The sequence below is a fragment of the Phytophthora sojae genome, assembly GCF_000149755.1.
Source record: "Phytophthora sojae unplaced genomic scaffold PHYSOscaffold_1, whole genome shotgun sequence".
Lineage (NCBI taxonomy): Eukaryota > Oomycota > Peronosporomycetes > Peronosporales > Peronosporaceae > Phytophthora > Phytophthora sojae.
Window position 1 is genome coordinate 10865391 of NW_009258115.1, and position 17867 is coordinate 10883257.

Genomic DNA, 17867 nt, shown 5'->3' on the forward strand with positions numbered 1-17867 from the left:
CTGCGTCTACACGTCATGAGAAGGCTGCCATGGCTTTAAGACTCGCGTGTACGGCGTGTGCAGATCGAGATGCGTTTACAACCTGCAACAACGTTTTCTGCCGCGTATGGAACCATACCAAGCTGTTCGAGGCAGATAAAGCCACACTCATGTTTCAAGAACGGCAAAGCAACCCACAATGAACAAAACAAAAAAGTTATCTATTACCCCTTGAAGGACAATTGGAAAGGAACTCCAAGCGCTGCCTTCCTAGCACCATCTACAGTAGTGCTGTCTAATTTTTGCGAGGGCGGCTGGGCTTCTTGCCCTTGCCGCCGTGCTTCTTGCCCCCCTTCTTGGACTTGGGCTCCTGCTTCTGCTTCTTCGCCGGCCGCTTGGCCTCCTCGTCATCCTCCTCGGCATCGCTCTGGTCCTCCTGGACGACCTCAGCCTCAACGTCTTCGGCCGCCTGCTTACGCTCCTTCTTGGCCTTCACGCGCTGCTTCTTGGTCATGTTGGCCTCCTCGGCCTCCTCCTCGAGCTCGTCAACAGTCTTCTTCGCATCCTTCTCCTCCGAAGGCATCGTGTTCGCGTACTTCTTGAACTTGGCCACGTAGAAGCCGTCCATGTTGTGCACGTGAGGGTAGAATCGGCGGGTGAGCTGCACCGACGGGTGGAAGCGCTGCTGCTGGTAACGAGTGAAGCCCGGCTTGCCGTGGTCGAGGCCAGTGTCAACAAGCTTCACGCAGCGCTTGCGCAGAGCGTAGTCAACGACCGACTCGTTCTCGTCCACCATGACGGAACACGTCGAGTAAAGAATGTATCCGCCAGTCTTGGACTTGGCGTCCACAGCGTCGATAGCGGCCAGCAGCAGCTCCTTCTGCAGGTGAGCCAGACGCTGCACGTCCTTCTCGCCCTTCTGCGTCTTAATGGACGGGTCACGGGCAATCACACCCATACCAGTACACGGGGCATCCAGCAGCACACGGTCGAAACCCTTGAAAAGCGACGGCACCTTACGGCCATCGTAGCACGACACAGACGTGTTCTTCACGCCGAGACGGTGAAGGTTGGCAACCGTAGCCTTCAGGCGCTGCTTCTTCAGGTCGTTCGCAATAATCGTGCCCGTGTTCTTCATGAGCTGGGCAATGTACGTCGTCTTGCCACCAGGAGCGCAAGCCATGTCCAGCACGCGCTCGTTCATCTGCGGGGCGAGCGCCATAACGGCACAGATCGACGAAGCCGATTGCAGCATGTAGTGGCCGGCCAGGTACTCGGGCGTGGCACCAATGGGCACGGGCGAGTCGTAAATCTTAAGACCCACCTTGGACCACTTGGCCAGAGGGTCGAGGTTCACACCGCGCTGGATCAGAGCCTGCGCCAGATCACGACGACGCGCCTTCAGCGTGTTGGTACGGATGACCAGCGGACGAGGCTGTTCGTTAGCCTCCACGAACTCCACGCACTCGGCGGGCGAGAACATCTTTAGGAACATGTCGATGAGCTCGCGGTTGTAGCCGAAGTATCCGGCCAGATCCTTGGCCAGCGACTCCACGTAGTCCACGCGGGAGCGGCCAGGCTCGCGGCGCGCGCTGAAGTGCGACAGCACCTCCACCACGTCCTTGATGCGCTGGTAGACCTCGGCGGGGTCCGTCATGTCGTCGTCGCCCTCGCCCTCCTCGGCCAGCTCCTCCTCCGTGGGCAGGTGGTACGGCTCGTTGTTGGCGATGTTGAGGCGCATTTCCTCCTCGGCCTCCTGGGCCTGCAGCGCCTCCTCCTCGTCCAACAGACGGGCCTTGCGCTCAATGTCCAGCTCCTCCTCCTCTTCGTCGTCGTCTTCTTCCTCGTCATCGTCGTCATCGTCGCTGCCCTTGCTCTTCTTGAGCTTCAGCCAGCTCTTGTTGGCGTCCGAGAAGCCATCGTCGGCCTCCGGTCCCTCCTCGCCGCTGTCCTCGTCCTCGTCCTCGTTGTTGTCGTCTTCCTCCTCCTCCTCGTCCGAGTCGAAGAGCTGCGCCTTGTTGCTGCTGCTCTTGGCGCTGCGCTGCTCCTGCTTGGCAGCCTCCTTCGCGTACTTGGACGACTTGGCGGCGGCCGGGGCGGCCTTGGCAGCGGGCTTGGCCGCGCTCAGTTTGCGCTTGTTCGGTCTCGCCATGGCTACGTCGGTGACTGCGTCGACTGCTTTGTGTCGCTTCGGAGGGCGTGACCACCACACTATTGACTGGTGCGCAAAGGTTACCCTCCAAGTTGGTGTGCGCCACACCACAAACGTATGAAACATAAGTGGCACACGCGAAAGGGCGTGTTGAACTGATCATCACTCTTGCATCAACATGGAGGCCCCAACAGCTCCGCCCGGGGCTCCTGCGTCGGCTGGAGGCTTCTCCGAGGCGGGCAGCGCCGGGTCCAGGTACGACGCGCTGCTGCGGCAGATCGTGCAGCTCAACACGGACCTGCAGAAGACGGTGGCGCTCAGTCAGACGCTGCAGCGCGAGCGTGACGACGCCCAGCAGCTCAACGCCAAGGTGTGAAGAGGCTTTACAGTGTTCCGTCGGCAAGTAGGGTGATACTAAATGGGATAATTGCAGCTCAAGAGCGATGTCAAGCGGCTTCAGGAGCGCTGCGACAAGATGCAGCGCGTGCTGATGCAGGAGACGGAGCAAAAGGTGCAGGAGCTGGAGCTGCAATACAGGATTTAGTTGTTGCATCCACTTAAATTACTGTTGTGTGTGGAGAAGATTGAGTCGGACAAGAAGCATGAGGAGCTGATTGCCAAGTGGAAGAAGCAGCTGGAGGTCAAGGCACGTGCGTTTGAGTCATTGCAGAAGAAGTTTGCGCCGCCGAGGGACCTCGAGCAGCTACGTATCAAGATCCAGGAGGAGCTGGAAGGGCCGTACCAACAACGCATTGACAACCTGCAGGATGAGGTGGAGAGGCATCGCCAGATGAGCTTTGACATGCGGCGTGAGTTTGAAGCTCTGAAGACCGAGTACGAGCAGTTCTCGATCGATCAGGTACAGTAGGTGGGGAGGTTATCAGAAGGGGAGTCGGATGGAGGATGCTGATCTCGTGTTGCAACAGGGAAACGAAATGGAGTGTATTCATGAAACTTATGAAGTGACGCTGAATGATTTGAGACGGAAGTTAAGGCTAGCCGAAGAATCAGCAGCCAACTCGAACCAGACCGAGGAAATTCGGCGTCTGGAGCAGCAGAGGGAAGCTGCACAAATTGAACTGAAGGCGCTTCGCGAAGAAGTCCGCGTGAGTGGTGCAGGTTAGTTGTCGACTATCACGCTGGCATCGTCTTACCTCGTTTGTGCTTTTTGGGTGCAGGATGTGCGGGAAGAGTTGCAACGTGTATCGGAACAGAGTGAAGATGACAAAAGTGCCCATGAACTGCGCTTGGCAGATGATGCGACGCGAAATGCGACGCTGGAGTTAGATTTAAAAGCTTGCAATCGGCAGCTAACCAGAGCAAAGGATGAGTGTGAAAGCATCCGATCTAAGTGGGATCACGCCCAGAATAAGCTCCTAGAACTTGCCTCAGAGAGCGAAGGTATACGCGAACAACTGAAGCAAAAGGAGGCGCTCATCTTCAGTAGTCACAACTCGCTCTCCATGAAGTACGTACTTGGTTATATTTGTATTCATGGTGAAAATCATTATCTAATTTTCGTTACTGTGCAGACTTCGAGATGAACGGGCTACATGGGAACGGGAGCAGTCGAACCTGAAGGTTTGTTTTGTATGAATCCTGATGTAATAGCAAATTTTAGCGTTAACACTCTTTTACATGAACAGGAGCGCGTCAGTGAACTAGTGCTGAAGCTTCAAGCAGCTGAGGCTGCTGCACAAAAGAATTCCACTGCAGCTGCCCAACTAAGAGAAAATGACAGTAGTAGCACGGATCATTCACTACTTCTGAAAGCGCACGAGGATGACTTGGATAAGTACCGTGCACTTGTTGCAGAAGCAGAGAAAAAGGTATTGAGTAGGGTCATGTTGCACCTAAAGCGTGTTTCTTACACTCACTGGCTAATATTTCTCTGTGGGGCTACGGTAGGTAGCTGCAAAAGAGGAATCTCTTCGCCAGTGCCAGCATGAAGCTGAAGAGACCACTCACAAGCTTCAAATGGAAAAAGAAAGTATTAACAAAATGCTGCAAGCACTGGAGGCTGAAAAGGAGGTTATGGTTGCTAAGCAGGCGTCTTCGCATGAACTGGTACGACGCGATGCTTCCTTCTAGCAGTACTATTTTTTGTATTCTCACCCTTTAATCGCACCACCTAGGTTTCTCGGATGAAGTCAGAATGTGTAACACTGCGTACAAAGCTGAAGGACATCGAGAATGACTACCGTACTCTTCAAGCAAAACACCGGTAACTACATTTGCTTTCGTGAAATGCTGTCGTTGAAGCTGACCATTTTACTGCGCGGTTTGCGTGAATTTCAGAGAGGTTATTCAGTACCAAGAAGACGTACAGCTTGAAAGGGAAGAGGCCCAAGGAAAGGTACTTGAGCCATTATTTCCTCGAGCTGATTCGATGAAGTTCCATTCTCTTACCATAATCGCTGCATCAGCTCAAGTATATGGAACAGGATTATGCGATTTTGTTGGAGAAACTTGACAAAGAGAAGGAGAGCCACGCAACCACAGCCCGAGACTTACATGTACGTTACACTGAAGTCTGGCATATTTCTTGGCTAACAATGCTACCAAGCATCACGACAGAGAAAATACTCAAAGCTAGAAAGCGATTTTCAAGCCCAACTTGCAGCACTTCAACGAGAGACTCGCGCTGCGTTATCCAAAGCGCTACGGGAGCTAAGCAAGACGCAGAAAGTGAGTTATGTGGAAAAATGTGATAGCCTTAGTGCAGTCACCTCTCACATCCCATCAAAACCGTATTTTTCGCCTGCAGAAGCGCGATGCTTACAAGCGCAAGTGCTTAGAGATTCATGAGAGCTACAAACAGCTTGTGGAGGAAATGAATCGCCGGGAGACCAAGTTGCAACTGAGCAGACAGCAACACACAGCCGAGCTCCAGCAGCTGCTAGCACAGCTTTCCGAGGCCGAGAGTGACAAGACAGCTTTGATGCAGCGCCAGATAGAGCTGGGATTCCCTCCAAGTGTTTCAACGAAGAAGGTAAGTCAACATGCGTAATCGTCATCTGCCTCATTTCGACTGCAAAAACTCTGTCGATCACTAACTTGGCAGCAATGTTGCATGCAGCCCTCTGGGACCCGATCAGCCGAACCTGCTGAAAATTGACAATATAATGGTGGACACAGGCAGTAGGCCAAACTTGCATAATGGTTTAAATATTTTACACACGCATCGAATGCAGAAGAAATAAAGCGCGTGCAAGGTCGGCGGTGCAAGCACAAAGGGCAACCCGCGGAGCAAGCGTGCTACGACACCAATCTTCAGTTCGCCATGATACACCAGGTGGTCGGTCGTACGCAAGCATGAACGCTTGGATGGCCTAAATCTTGCTGGCGACCGGCGCCTGCCATGGCTTCTGGGCCCGGCGCTGGTTCCAGTTCAGGTTGGTGATCATGGACTCGAACCAGTCCTGGTTCTCGTTTACCCGACAGATCGAGGGCAGTGGGTAGGACGACACGCGGACGACAATGCTGTCGCCACGCTCCATGCGCACACGGTTCTTGCCATCGAATGACACATAGCACGCCGACGCACGGCTGGTGGTGGGGAACTCTATCTTCAGTGTAGCGCTGTCGTGGAAGATCAGCGGTCGGAAGCTCAGCGTGTGTGGGCAGATCGGCGTGAACAGCATGGATGGCACGGAAGGGTGCGCCATCGAGCCACCAGCTGACAGCGAGTAGGCCGTGGAGCCCGTCGGCGTAGCGATGATGATACCGTCCGCTGCAATCTTGGTGATCTCGAGACCGTCGCAGTAGCAGTTGAGTTCAACGAGAGCGCCCGACGGACCGCGGTCGATCACGATCTCGTTCAGTGCGTGCAGGTTTCCAGAAATCTCGCGTTCCTTGCAGCCACGGTAGATGGAGCACACCAGTCGTGAGCGCAGCGACATGTAGAAGCCGCCGTTGATGACACTGGTGAGGTGCTCCACTGCGTTCTCAGCGTCGAACGGTGTAAGGAATCCCAGCGAGCCCATCGCAAGCGAGAAGATTGGTGGCACACTCTTGCTGAACAGTGAAGAGACCCACAACACGGTGCCGTCACCGCCCAGCGACACCACAAAGTCGATCTTGCTCTGGCACTCGATCCAGTCCTCCGGTTTGGTGCCCCACGTCTTGGTGTGCGACAGCGACAGCTCGTTGTGCACAGTCGGCTCCAGGAACACGTTGATCTTCTTCTCCTTGTGCAGCCACGACGTCAAGCGCACGAGCATGTCCGTCGTGTCCGGCTCGTTTGGCTTCTTCACGATCAGCACGGTCTTGGGCGGCTCGTCCCACATGAGCTGCACGTTGTTGCGCGAGCGGTGCTGCGTGCGGATGCTGCGGTTCATGGGGGTGAACACCTCGCACTGCTCGTCCGAGCACTGCAGCAGCCGGAAGATCGAGCGCGGGGCTGCGGCGCCGCCGTCCACCAGCTCCGCCTCGCTGTACGTGGACGACGAGTCGCTCTCCGCGAGGCTGGACGTGTCCTCGCTGTAGATGCCGTCGCGGCCGGGCTGCGCCCACGTGTCGGCGATCAGGATGAGCTCCGAGTTGGTGCGCTTGCGCGGGCGGCTCTTGACGCACTGCAGGTCGACCTTGGCGACCTCGGCGGTAGGCGGGTGGTGGCCCGTGAGGTCCTTGCAGCGCTTCATCCAGTAGTTCTTCTCAGCGATGGCCTGGCGCAGCTGCTCCTCCAGGTCGTTGATCTTGGCCTGCAGGCGCAGCGGGTTCTCGCGCTGGGTCTCACAGAAGGCCAGCACGCGCTTCATCTGGTCGTTCATGGCGCGCAGGTCCTCCTCCAGCGTGTAGCCGTCGCCCGCGGACGACGCGTAGGACGGCAGCCTTGCGCGCGCCGCGAGCTGCTGCTCCTGCTCGTCGCAGGCGGCGTCCACGAGCGCGACGGAGCCGGAGGCCACGGCGGCGTCGTAGCGGCTGTCGGTGAAGCCCATCCTGGCCAGGTCGGCGTGGCTCGTGTCGCGTAGGTCCAAGATCTGCTTGAGCTTGGGCGGCGCCAGCTCCTCGGCGGCTTCGGGCACGGGCGGCAGACTCGGGAATGGCCGCTCGTCCGAGGGCTGGGGGCTCGGCGATCGCGGGGAATCGTTCATGCGGCTGATGGGGCGAGGCAGGCGTGACGTCGGGCGACAGAGACGGGGGCCGCGCAGAAGGGAGGCACGGGCGCTGAGCGGCGAAGAGAGCGAGCGGCAAAGGCGGGCGGCTGGCAAGTGTGTGAGCGCACTGCAACAGCACTGGACGGAGCTCAGCGAAAGCGGCTGGCTCGCGCTTGCTTTACCCGGATTCGAAGTGAGGGGTGTCGCCGCGCGTGACTTGGCCCCAGTATGGGCCGCGAACTTGGGGGGCACGTAATCCGAATCTCCCTCGTAATCGGATTGCCACAAAGTGGGCTGACTGCGTCAACAATTTCGACAAAATAGGGTATCGTTTTCGTTAGTATCTGACATTTGTATGTGGCGGTAAACGTAACATTTCGTGGTTGGGACTGGTCAGCACCAACATTTGTCATTTTCGAATCCCTCCGAGAAAGAAAAACTGAGGTTTGTCTGCTTCGAGATCGCCTCGGTGGCGAGCAAGCAGTTCCAGTTCCGGCATGCTTGCCACAGTATCTTGCCATTTGCGGCTTGAACATTGCCAGCAAGACGCCTCACTTGCGGCGGGCACGCGCTGGATTCAACGTCTGCCTGTGACGCGGCGCCACGAGCCTGTCTCTCAAGGTTCAAGTCTTGCTACGCATCGTGATGCAATGCAAGGTCTCCCTTGACGAGAGGTGCTTGAAGTTCCTTGTCGCACTCGAGCCAGTGCCTACGATCGCTCGAGCGAGCTGCTCTTCAAGCTGCAGCTTGCTGCGCGCCGATAAGAACGCGCAGCGAAAATCGGCGAGCTGGAGCCAGCTTGCTTGTCGCCGTGCCGCCAGTACAGTAGCGGCTACGAAGTTGAAGCGAGTGCCGCCGCCGCCAGCACGGATCGAGGAAGGTCACGTCGCGACGACGCCGACATCTTGCCACCCGTGACCAACGTAGCGGTCACTACATTCTTGACCGGTCGTGAGCTATTATAAGACCGCAGCGCTGAACTGCATCCTCGCGGGGAAGTCGAAACCTAAGCAATATCTTCGTCGACACAAAGCGAGGCGGGGGGTCAGCCGATGCTAGTGGTGAGCTCGACTGCGCATTTAACAGTGCATATTTTTGCTGAAATGCAACTTTTTTCCGAGGGTCAATTTCGGCAAAACCTTTTCACCATTTCAACATTAGATTCGACACGAGCGCTGGTTGACTGTGAAGCAGCTCTTCTTGGGGCAGTAGCGCTACCGCTAGGGCATCTGGGCATGTGATCAAGCAGCGCTTTGCCCGGCGCCATATTCAACTTCGCTTTTTCCAATCGCGAGCTGACGATATTTTACGCCATCTCATTGGTCGTCTTAACAGCGAATGAGACGACAGCACCGCGTATCTGATACTGACCCGCGTTGACACGCATGCGCTTCGACGTGGGGAGGAGGGATCCCCCACTAATAACCGGCAGACCAGCAGCGCAGCAGTCAGCACCAGCCATGGGCGAATCCACCGACGCCAGCGAGAGCCGGACGACCGGCAAGCTCAAGTACGAGGTAGTCGAAGGCCGCACCACCGCTACTCACGTCTACGCGACGTATCCGCTCAAGTTCCTGCACCCGCAGAGGACGATCCACCAGGGCTTCGACACGTCCATCACTGTGAGTCAATGTCGTCTCGGTCTATATGATGCTCTCTCACTCTTTGACGACGCTCTGAACGGGTACCTGGGCGTGTAGTACATTTTGGGCTACGGGGGAGGGCTGGTGGGCGGCGACTCCGTCGTCGTGGGATGCGAGCTGGGCCCCAACACTTCAGGTGAGGCAGGGGGAAATGTATCGTAACATAGTGATCCTCTTTTGGTTTGCTGACTAATGTGAGGGGTTATATCTGTGTAGTGGTGCTGGCGACGCAAGCGACCACGAAGGTATTCAAGGCGGAGGACGAAGGGGAAATTGTGTCGCAGTCCTTTTCGCTCAAGGTAGCGAGCAACGCTACATTGGCGTTCCTCCCCGACCCAGTGACCTGCTTCGAGAGAGCCAAGTACCGCCAGACGCAGGTTTTTCACCTTGAAGAAGACGCGAGCTTGGTGTTCGTAGACTGGTTGACCAGCGGCAGGAAGCGAAACTACTTGGCGACGGGGTCTATCCGCGACAATCGCACTGAAACGCTTGAGCACTGGGATTTCAGCGAGTACGACACGACGTCTGAGGTGTTTGTTGCGGGTGAAAGGCTCGTGACGGACCGCGTTCGTCTTGCAGGTGCGTTTTACAATCAGCTTTGTTGCATTGAGGGCGACATCTAACCGATTTTATATTGTGCCGGTACCCAGACGAAGAAGACGTCAGACTTCGTCAGCGAATGCATGGTATGCACGTGCTGGGTTTGATGGTCATTGTCGGCTCCAAACTGCAGCCTATCATGGACCAACTGCTGGAGCTGAGCACGCGCAAGAAACTGCACAACGCAAGGGACATCACCCCTCAAGGACGCCTCGCGGCGGCCAATACCTTTCCTGGAGTTATTGCGTCAGCAAGCTCGTTGGGACCAAACGCCGTCATTGTGCGGTTCTGTGGTCAAGACACTGAGTCGGTAATGACCTACGTCAAGGCCATGTTGGCACCGCTACGCGAGATTATTGGGTTTACTCCCTATCAGGAAAACCGGTGAAAATGCTGTGGCATCGGGAACGAATGGACATAAGAGAGTTGTTCGCGTGGTAGTACTTCGATGTATCCATTCGATAGCAATGAAGTTGAAGTTGTGCTGAGTGATTGTCGTGGTAGTGTGAGTGACGGTTCCAGATATCACCGATGTCAACCCAACTTGGAACTTCTTCTGGTCGACACTTCCGAGTCCCAAGCTCCAGCACAAGGCTCACTTTTCATTTTCCCTCTCAGGTCGCTCATCTCCGGACCAATTCCGTCGCAAATGGCGAACACGGCGTGCCAAATCTGCCTGGACACCATCGAAAGTGGAAACGAGCTCGTCACAAACGTCTGCGGGAAGAGCTGCAGCGCCCAGGTCTGCACGCAATGCATGGGCCGTCACGTTGACGTGACGCTGCAGCAGTTCTACCCTGGAGTGCTGCCTCGTGTGCGCTGCCCGATCTGCCTGGTCGAAATCCACGATAGCCGATGGAAGACCCGCGTCCCCAGTGACCTCAAGACCCCGTTGACGACCAAGTACAGCGAGTTGTGCCGCCAGGCCTGCGTCGTCACGCCTCCGTGTTGCCACAAAACGGACTACACACACCTTCCACTTTATAACCCGGAGCGGAGGATTGAAGGTTCGCTCACGCTGCTGCCGTCGCAGCTCGCACACTTCCAGAGTCTGTGCAAGCAGTTCTGTCGGCACAAAGGAGAACCTCGTGCAGTTCTGAACTACGCTATGGACACATTCGGGGAGGAGAAGACCCTGGTCCTCGTGAACGCGTTGACATTGCCGCGGATCGAGGACCCCGAGCGGCGCGCCACGTTGCTGCTGTCGCTGATGTACCTGCGGCCGAACACCAAGACGAACTGCTGCGGAGCCGACTTCTGCTTCAACTGCAAGCGCCGAGGCCACCACGAAACTTGCGTGGAGGAGTTCGACGAGGACAACGACCTGGTGCGCTGTCGTACGTGCCGCGCTCTGCTCCTGAAGGTCGACGGCTGCGACTCAGTGAATTGTGTGTGCGGATTTTTCATGAACTGGGCACAGGAGCGCAGCCTTCGGCAGCAGCACAAGAAAAGGTTGCTGCCGGTGGATATCTTCGACATCCCGCTGACAGACGAGTGGCTATACTTCCGTGAACGTCTGGCGGAAGTTATGAAGAAGCTGTGGTTGCAGAAACATATCGTACTTGCACTGCGACCTCTGCTGCACTCGAGGTTTTCCTGCTACGTTTGGCGATTCCGGTTTCGCAAGAGTCTTGCAATCAAGTTGAAAGATGCTTGTGAAGTGAGGCGTCTCAAGATCCTCAACCAAGATATTGCGGCAGTTAAGGGTGTTCTACGGGCGGCTGTAGCTGCGCACGTTTGGCGTCGCCGATTCAGTAAGATCTTGCGCGTCGCGCAGCCCGAGATGTACTGGAAGGCCTACCACCGCTGGCACGCAGAAGAACTCGAGGACGAAGCCGAGGAGGTGAACAGCTTTTTCAGAATTGGCGCATTCGACGACGAATAGGTGGTAACTTTTCACTGGAAAGATACAACACCGACATAATGCACCTTATATTTACTGGCAAAATGCTCTTCGGTCACGGGAACACGGATAATACGTTTTCACGTTTCGATATCTTTGTCCTGGGCTACATCTATTAGGTGAAACGCGCAGACGGTAGCTGCAGTTGAGCGATGTCGAGCACATCGAATATCTTGACATGAACCAAACTCTATACCAAACGTTCTTGGTGCCACCTATTTGGTCGATAGCACCGCGCTGACCGATACGCATTTGCATGTCGTCCTCGTGCATTGGTATTACCACAATTTCAGGTTTTACGACGTACGGTGGTACATCTCCATGGTTTCTTTAGTTTTCACTAGTCGCACAACCAGATACAACCCCAACCAGAAGAAGGAGCTCGGATCGTTTGTCTTGCTACCGAAGTATGAAGCAAGTGACCAGTCTTTCTTTCGAATGGCAGGGACAGCTCCCCAATACGCGGCGGCAATCTACGCCTGCCCATAGCACCATCGCCTTCGACAACTCGAGCCATGTTGAAGCTTTTTTGTTTTCAAATCTGTCTTCAAAGTTGCGTCTTGAGTCAAGATGCAACTTTGGGCGCAGATTAAAGTGCAGACAACCGCACCGCAACCCGGACGCGTTTCAGCTCCGCAAGAAATTCCTCGAAGGAAGTATGCAAGCGCAAGTTCAGCAATCGTACTTATCCGGGCTTTTAAGCGCGCTATCTTTTCGTAGGCGCAATCACTTTAGAGAGGGAGCCCCCCATCGGGCCGAGCAAAAAACGAGGAGAAGCACCTCGGTGGACCGCAGCGAAGCGCAGAGCCCGAGCCCGCAGAGCGAGCGACCCACGGGAGGAGAGCAGCAAGAGCAAGAGCATGTCGGACTACGAGGAGGAGGACGAGAAGTGGGTGCAGTGGTTCTGTAGCCTGTCGGGCAACGAAGCCTTCTGCGAGGTGGCGCAGAGTTACATCGAAGACTCGTTCAACCTCTACGGCCTGCGCGCCATGGTGCCCAACTACCAGGACGCGCTCAACATCATCCTGGACATGACCGGTGGGTGCCCTCGTTCTACCTCGGTACAATATTGAGTACGTACTAATTTGACGGACGAATGAATGGATGGATGGATGGCTACAGACATTCCATATGACGACGACGTGCCGGCGTACGCGGCCGAGCTCTACGGACTCATCCACGCCAGATATATCATCACGGCTCATGGGCTGGATGCCATGGTAGGGCGAGGAGTAGAACGGGGGTAGAGTGTGAGGTATGGCAGTGCTGATACCTGAGTCTCTGTTGTGCTTTCGTAGATGAAGAAGTACCGTGAAGGAGACTTCGGCGTCTGCCCCAGGGCGCTGTGCGACGGCCAACCGGTTGTTCCGGTGAGTTCACTAGTTGGTACTTATTTGTGTGGCCATGAGTGGGTTTGACAAGCTAACGGGGGTGCTTTCGAATTGGCAGGCGGGACTTCATGACGAGTGGAAAAAGTCGGAGATGAAGGTGTACTGCCCCAAGTGCCGAGACCTGTACACCCCTGCCAGCGAGTACCAGACCCCCGCAAGTACGTACTGCAGTGGTGTGCTTAGTTCGTGCACCTTGGCGTGGCAATATGTAGCTGCTAGCGGTGAGTTTCCATGGTGCTAACTTCATATTTTCCCTTGCTTTTGGCTGCAGTTGACGGCGCGTACTTTGGTACGACGTTCCCGCACCTGTTTTTCCTGACCTACAGAGAGCTGGAGCCGGCTCCGTCGACGCTGCTGTACGTGCCCCGGGTGTTCGGCTACAAGATCCACAATAAATCTGAGAACCGTCGACGCCTAGCAATCCTCGCAAAAGAGGACGAGGATGAAGAGAAGACCCAACAGCAGGTGAGCAAGCACTGAGAATGAAAACTACGGTTTTTGCGCCCATGCATATGCGTGAGTAAGGAGGAGTGTGTGTGTCAAAACAACCGCGACTGTCCCGCCGGCACTGACGACCGACCAGCCTATTGGCTCGGTGGTTAGTGCCGAAACCGGCCCCTCGTGCCCTCTCGACTCTAGCTGCGCAGTGCTCCAAGCGAGGTGAAGGGCGCGGGAGTGCCGGGAGGTGCGGAGAGGGTGACTGTGTGTCGTGTTTTCATTGCGTGTTTTTTTTTTTTTCTTAGGGCGTGCCGTTTAGTGAGGTGGTCGACTTATGTGTCTATCTATCTCTGTTCTGTTTTTAACAGAAGCTGTAATTATGTGTGTTGCCTTCGGTAGCGACGGACTCTGACAGGAGCCAGACGGAAGGGCGAGGCCGACTCGACTGCTGATGTGACGTCGTCGCGCGTGAAGAAGCGGACAAAGCAAGAGGTTTGAAGCGTTCCAAGCTTCTCGCGGGGTGTCGATGTCCGGCAGCGTGACTTGAGGCGTACCAAGCACTGGCGAATGGAGGATCGATCGGCGTGGGGGGGGGGGACGGAAGCAGCCAGCTGCATGGGGCAGGCAAGAGAGAACCGAGGGTGACAAACAAGAAGGTGGTGGAGGTGGAAGAGGCGAGAAAAGAGAGGGGCGCACCCAAGAAAGACAAGAGAGTGCAAGTTAGCCAGCCAACCAGGCGGAGCGAGGACGAAGACGCGCTCGACGCTCGACACGAGGAGAGTCCGGTCTGATGACGCGGGTGTATTTCGGCGTGCGGCAAAAGGCAGTTGAAGGCCGAACGTCCGTCGGGACCGGCTGGTGAAGCTTTCGTAGCTGTGCTTTCGGGTTGCTTGAGGGCACTTATTAGCGTATAGTATAGTAATAAAGTGGGCATTCTCTTCATCAAAGTGTATCCGTCCACATGCCGTCCTCGACAGCAAAGTGTCCACGTAGAATTTGTCCTCCATTGTCCATCCTCACTATTCTAGGATAATGTCTACCCTATAATAGGACGGACCTATTCTCATGTACACTTGGTGTAGCATCGCGTCACACAAGCCCACCTCACAACCAAAAGCCCCGCTAGAGCGCGCGGGGGGATCGGACGACTGGCGAACGCTCCCGCTGCATCTCCCAGGAGACCACAGGCAGCCAGCATGAGGTAGGCTGGCTACTGCCACAAATGCACAGCTCCTTGACTATTTTGCACGCGCAATTCCGCCCCCATAACGCCTTAATCTAAGGAGATCTAACAAGTTGTCTGCTGTCGCCCTTTGTGTGCTGCTTCAACGGCTGCAGTGACGGGGGAGAGCTCCCCACGCAGCTGCAGACGAAGCTCAAGCTGCAGCGCTCTCCGTTCGACGCGGAGTGGCGCGATGTGACGCAGGTGAGCGGTTTTAATGCGTCAAATGCGCCTCTGGAAGGAGATATCGCTAATTCTGAGCTTTTTGTGTCGCTAAATTGCAGCTGATGAGCGCCGCAGCGAAGGAGCTGAAGGTGGGGCAGATGATCCACGAAGACGACTTCAAGCTCTTCGACTCCATGTCGGCGCTGGAGCTGATGGACCCCAAGATGGACTCCGGGATGCTGGTCAATGGTGCCCCGCCGCTGTCAATTTCCGCTCGACTGGAAGGCGGCGACGTGCCGCTAGAGTTTTCGTCGGCGCGTGACGTGCTGGCGACGATTGACGAACTGTTTTGCTGCGAGGCGGGGTGGCTGAACGGCCTGCCGCTGGCGCAGTCGCTGCTCACGAGCGTGTACATGCACCGTGACCCGCTGAATGCCCTCGTCGCGCAGCTGGTGACCCCGCTCGAGAACTTGGTCGATGCTGGAGCGGATGTGCGAGCTGTATTAAAGGAGAGTCTGGGCACTTCGGCCAAGAGCTCGCTGCTGCTTGTCATGAGTGCGGTGTTCTTGGCTACGTTGAAGACGGCGGACCTTGTGCGCGATGCAGCGCTTCGTGCCGATATCTACGAGGAGGAAGACTTTTCGCCTGGAAACGGATTTGATGTCGGTGTTCTAGCTCCGATTTCTGTTGAAGCGCTGGATACGGTGCTGCAGGTGACACAAGAACGGCTGGAGGTGCTCCTCGAGCAACATAAGGCTTCGTCGTCAAAGAAATCGTCCAAGAAGAAGCACGGCAAAAAGGCAAGCGCCCCTGCTACAAGTAATTCTGAAGCTTCTGGCGCGACTGGCTATGAACTGCTGTACCCGAACGCTCGGGTTGGTGCCTTGCTGTGCGAGGCGTTTATTCGCCGTGTTCAACTGCGAAGAACACTACTCTTGACGTATGCTGGCCTTGGCTTGGCAGAGGGAGCATTGGATTTGAAGCAGGCAAGGGAGGGATTCCACCGTGCTTACGATCTTGTCGAAGGGATGTCTACTGAACGACTGGAGCTGGATCCGGAGTGCTTCAGTGGGAAGTCTTTTGGGTTTGACCCAAGCATCAGCCGTCTGCTTCTCTCTGGGTCACCGCCGCGTGATGTTAAGATCTCGGCTATTGATGAGGCTTTTGGACAGATGAAGAAGGTGCTGGAGGAAATGGTGATCGGTTGCTCCCCGCCTGAATGGACGTGCATGGAAGACCTGCGTATCTTCTTGGTCGAGTTTTCTAGACAACAACCCACAATTGTTGCACGCTCTTACGTACTGGTGAGTACTCGTGAGTGGCTGGTCGTGTAGCTATTTGCTGATATTCTGACGCTCTGTGGTTGTTGATTTGCTGGGACAGCTTTTCTTGTACGCCGACAGTAAAATCTACGCCAAGTACAATTTCATGGATTGGCTGTCAGCATCTATGGTGATGAACGGTGTGCCCTCTGTGCTGCTTTCTACACAAGAGGGCGTGCTGTACTCCTCTCGGTGCATCGAAACCGTCTACGAATCGCTCAAGGTGTATTTGCACAATCGATCGCGACAGCGCGCAAGAATCGAATATTTATTGGATGAGTGGAGCATACTTCAAGCGGAGGCTACTGCAGTAGACGAAAGGTTCACGACGGAGATGAACATCCCGGTACGTCCATATTCATTAACTGGATTAGAAACTTGCTCTTTGAACTTACAAGCGTCTGTGTCAACACACAGAAAGCGGCATACCCACGATACTTTACAGCGTGGTCCCTTGAGGAATCGGTGCAGTTGATGCTTCATTACGTGGTGCTGGGATTGGAGCTAGAGCTTTACTCGCCGTCTGAGTTTTCAACAATCTACTGGTACGTGCGGGTTTATCGTTTGAACATTTCTGTTGTATCTAATGGTTTCAATTCTGCTGGGGTAGGTATTTGGATTACTTGGAAGGCTCGCGCCTGCAAAACCTGAATGTAACTTGGACATTTGTAGAGAAGCTGAAAGCGATTATGCCGCCCGCTCATCGCCACGGGCCGCCGGCAACAGAGCAGCCAAAAGACGAGTCTGCTACACCTTCCGAAACATCTTCCACGTCTTCGTCTTCTTCGGCAAGGTCGTCAAAGAAAGGAAAGGCAAAGCACAAGAAGCACCACAATGACGCTGCTGCATCGGCCAGCCCTCAAGCTCCGGAGCCTGTGCGCGAACCTGTTGACCCCACCAAGGCACGGTTCCTGCGGGAAATCAAGTACACGGAGTTGCTGCGCAGTCTCATGCGCGCCTACTTCCAGCTCTTCAATGCGCTAGAGCGCGAGGGCCTCGTGCAGGTGAAGCCGCCCATGTACAGCGCGCCCACGATCCGCTTCCAGCATCGCTTTGCGGCCTTCCAGAAGCTCCACTACCCTGCCGCTCTCACGTACGAGGACTTCACCCAGAACAGCGACTTCTCTCCGTACGAGCTGGAGCTCATCTACAAGTCGGCCGAGGAGTGCTTCAAGGTGGCGCGTGCGCACGCCGAGGCGTTGCTGAACGACGAGGAAGGCATCAACACCATCGTCACCGACGCCGGCGTGGGGCTTGTCCGCGGCTTCGAGCTCCAGTCGCTGCTCAAGGTGTCCATCTCGAACTGCGTCCGTCTCGCACAGCGCAGCCAAACCGCCGCAAAGCCCAAGAAGACGTCGACGCCGCCCGCCAAGACCCGGATGGAGTTCGACTTTTCCATCCACCCGCACTTCCCAGTGGCAGTGTTCCCAACCCCGTAAGAGGTCCATAGAAGAGAGGTCATGTTGAAGAGAGAGAGACCTACCTATAGAGATGGAGAAGATCAGTGGGTGAGTGGGTGCGTGGGTGGGTCATTCCACCCGTAGGCTTTAGAGTTTAGGTAGCGCAACGGTAACTGTGCGTCGTTCTATTGCTCCTTCTTCTTCTTGTCTTTCTTCTCCTGCTGTTGTCGCCGTTTGAGCTTCTCTTCGGCCGCGATCTCGTCCAGCAGCACCTTGGTGGCGAAGAGCGCCATGGCCCCCAGCACCAGGAACACGCCGAGCGCCAGCATGCCGTAGAAGGCGGGGTCCTTGAGCACCGCCACCATCACCACGTCCACCCAGTCCTTGGGCGGCTGCGCCATGCGCGCGCGCAGCTTCGCCAGCGCATCGTCCGACATCGTCGTCGTCGTCGTCGCTTGTCAACGCAAATAAAAAATTAATTGTTTCCCGACGGCTAAACAAAAAAATCAAATCCAATAATTGATTACGTGTACCCAGCATCACCTCACATTTC

General features: G+C 55.7%; 8 protein-coding genes across 8 annotated transcripts; 5 read left to right on the forward strand and 3 right to left on the reverse strand.

Annotated features, from left to right (window-relative positions):
- Positions 1-274: 274 nt before the first annotated feature.
- PHYSODRAFT_476935 (hypothetical protein) lies at positions 275-1720 on the reverse strand (the record flags this gene model as incomplete). The annotated part of the gene is made up of 1 exon (XM_009518853.1): positions 275-1720. One exon carries the CDS (start codon positions 1718-1720, stop codon positions 275-277), a length of 1446 nt encoding a protein of 481 aa, XP_009517148.1.
- Positions 1721-2606: 886 nt separating this feature from the next.
- On the forward strand, positions 2607-5249 carry PHYSODRAFT_294849 (hypothetical protein; the record flags this gene model as incomplete). Its single annotated transcript, XM_009518854.1, has 13 exons — positions 2607-2642; positions 2712-2990; positions 3058-3237; positions 3310-3599; positions 3664-3712; positions 3778-4035; positions 4076-4198; positions 4267-4355; positions 4430-4487; positions 4558-4647; positions 4709-4819; positions 4899-5123; positions 5196-5249. The coding sequence occupies 13 exons, from the start codon at positions 2607-2609 to the stop codon at positions 5247-5249; spliced, it is 1842 nt and encodes a 613-aa protein (XP_009517149.1).
- A 214-nt stretch (positions 5250-5463) lies between these two features.
- Positions 5464-7227, reverse strand: PHYSODRAFT_467235 (hypothetical protein; the record flags this gene model as incomplete). The annotated part of the gene is made up of 1 exon (XM_009518855.1): positions 5464-7227. One exon carries the CDS (start codon positions 7225-7227, stop codon positions 5464-5466), a length of 1764 nt encoding a protein of 587 aa, XP_009517150.1.
- Positions 7228-8693: 1466 nt separating this feature from the next.
- On the forward strand, positions 8694-9858 carry PHYSODRAFT_427699 (hypothetical protein; the record flags this gene model as incomplete). The annotated part of the gene is made up of 4 exons (XM_009518856.1): positions 8694-8852; positions 8931-9009; positions 9090-9452; positions 9524-9858. Coding segments are annotated over 4 exons (936 nt in total), but the record flags the coding sequence as incomplete, so codon positions are not given.
- Positions 9859-10122: 264 nt separating this feature from the next.
- On the forward strand, positions 10123-11358 carry PHYSODRAFT_472503 (hypothetical protein; the record flags this gene model as incomplete). Its single annotated transcript, XM_009518857.1, has 1 exon — positions 10123-11358. One exon carries the CDS (start codon positions 10123-10125, stop codon positions 11356-11358), a length of 1236 nt encoding a protein of 411 aa, XP_009517152.1.
- Positions 11359-12236: 878 nt separating this feature from the next.
- PHYSODRAFT_310023 (hypothetical protein) lies at positions 12237-13703 on the forward strand (the record flags this gene model as incomplete). Its single annotated transcript, XM_009518858.1, has 6 exons — positions 12237-12414; positions 12499-12596; positions 12675-12746; positions 12826-12925; positions 13039-13232; positions 13605-13703. 6 exons carry the CDS (start codon positions 12237-12239, stop codon positions 13701-13703), a joined length of 741 nt encoding a protein of 246 aa, XP_009517153.1.
- A 626-nt stretch (positions 13704-14329) lies between these two features.
- PHYSODRAFT_358754 (hypothetical protein) lies at positions 14330-17353 on the forward strand (the record flags this gene model as incomplete). Its single annotated transcript, XM_009518859.1, has 6 exons — positions 14330-14406; positions 14544-14631; positions 14712-15896; positions 15976-16260; positions 16332-16459; positions 16525-17353. Exons 1-6 carry the CDS (start codon positions 14402-14404, stop codon positions 17351-17353), a joined length of 2520 nt encoding a protein of 839 aa, XP_009517154.1. The 5' UTR covers positions 14330-14401.
- Positions 17354-17499: 146 nt separating this feature from the next.
- On the reverse strand, positions 17500-17854 carry PHYSODRAFT_323336 (hypothetical protein; the record flags this gene model as incomplete). The annotated part of the gene is made up of 2 exons (XM_009518860.1): positions 17500-17768; positions 17842-17854. The coding sequence occupies 2 exons, from the start codon at positions 17852-17854 to the stop codon at positions 17500-17502; spliced, it is 282 nt and encodes a 93-aa protein (XP_009517155.1).
- Between the last annotated feature and the right edge of the window lie 13 nt (positions 17855-17867).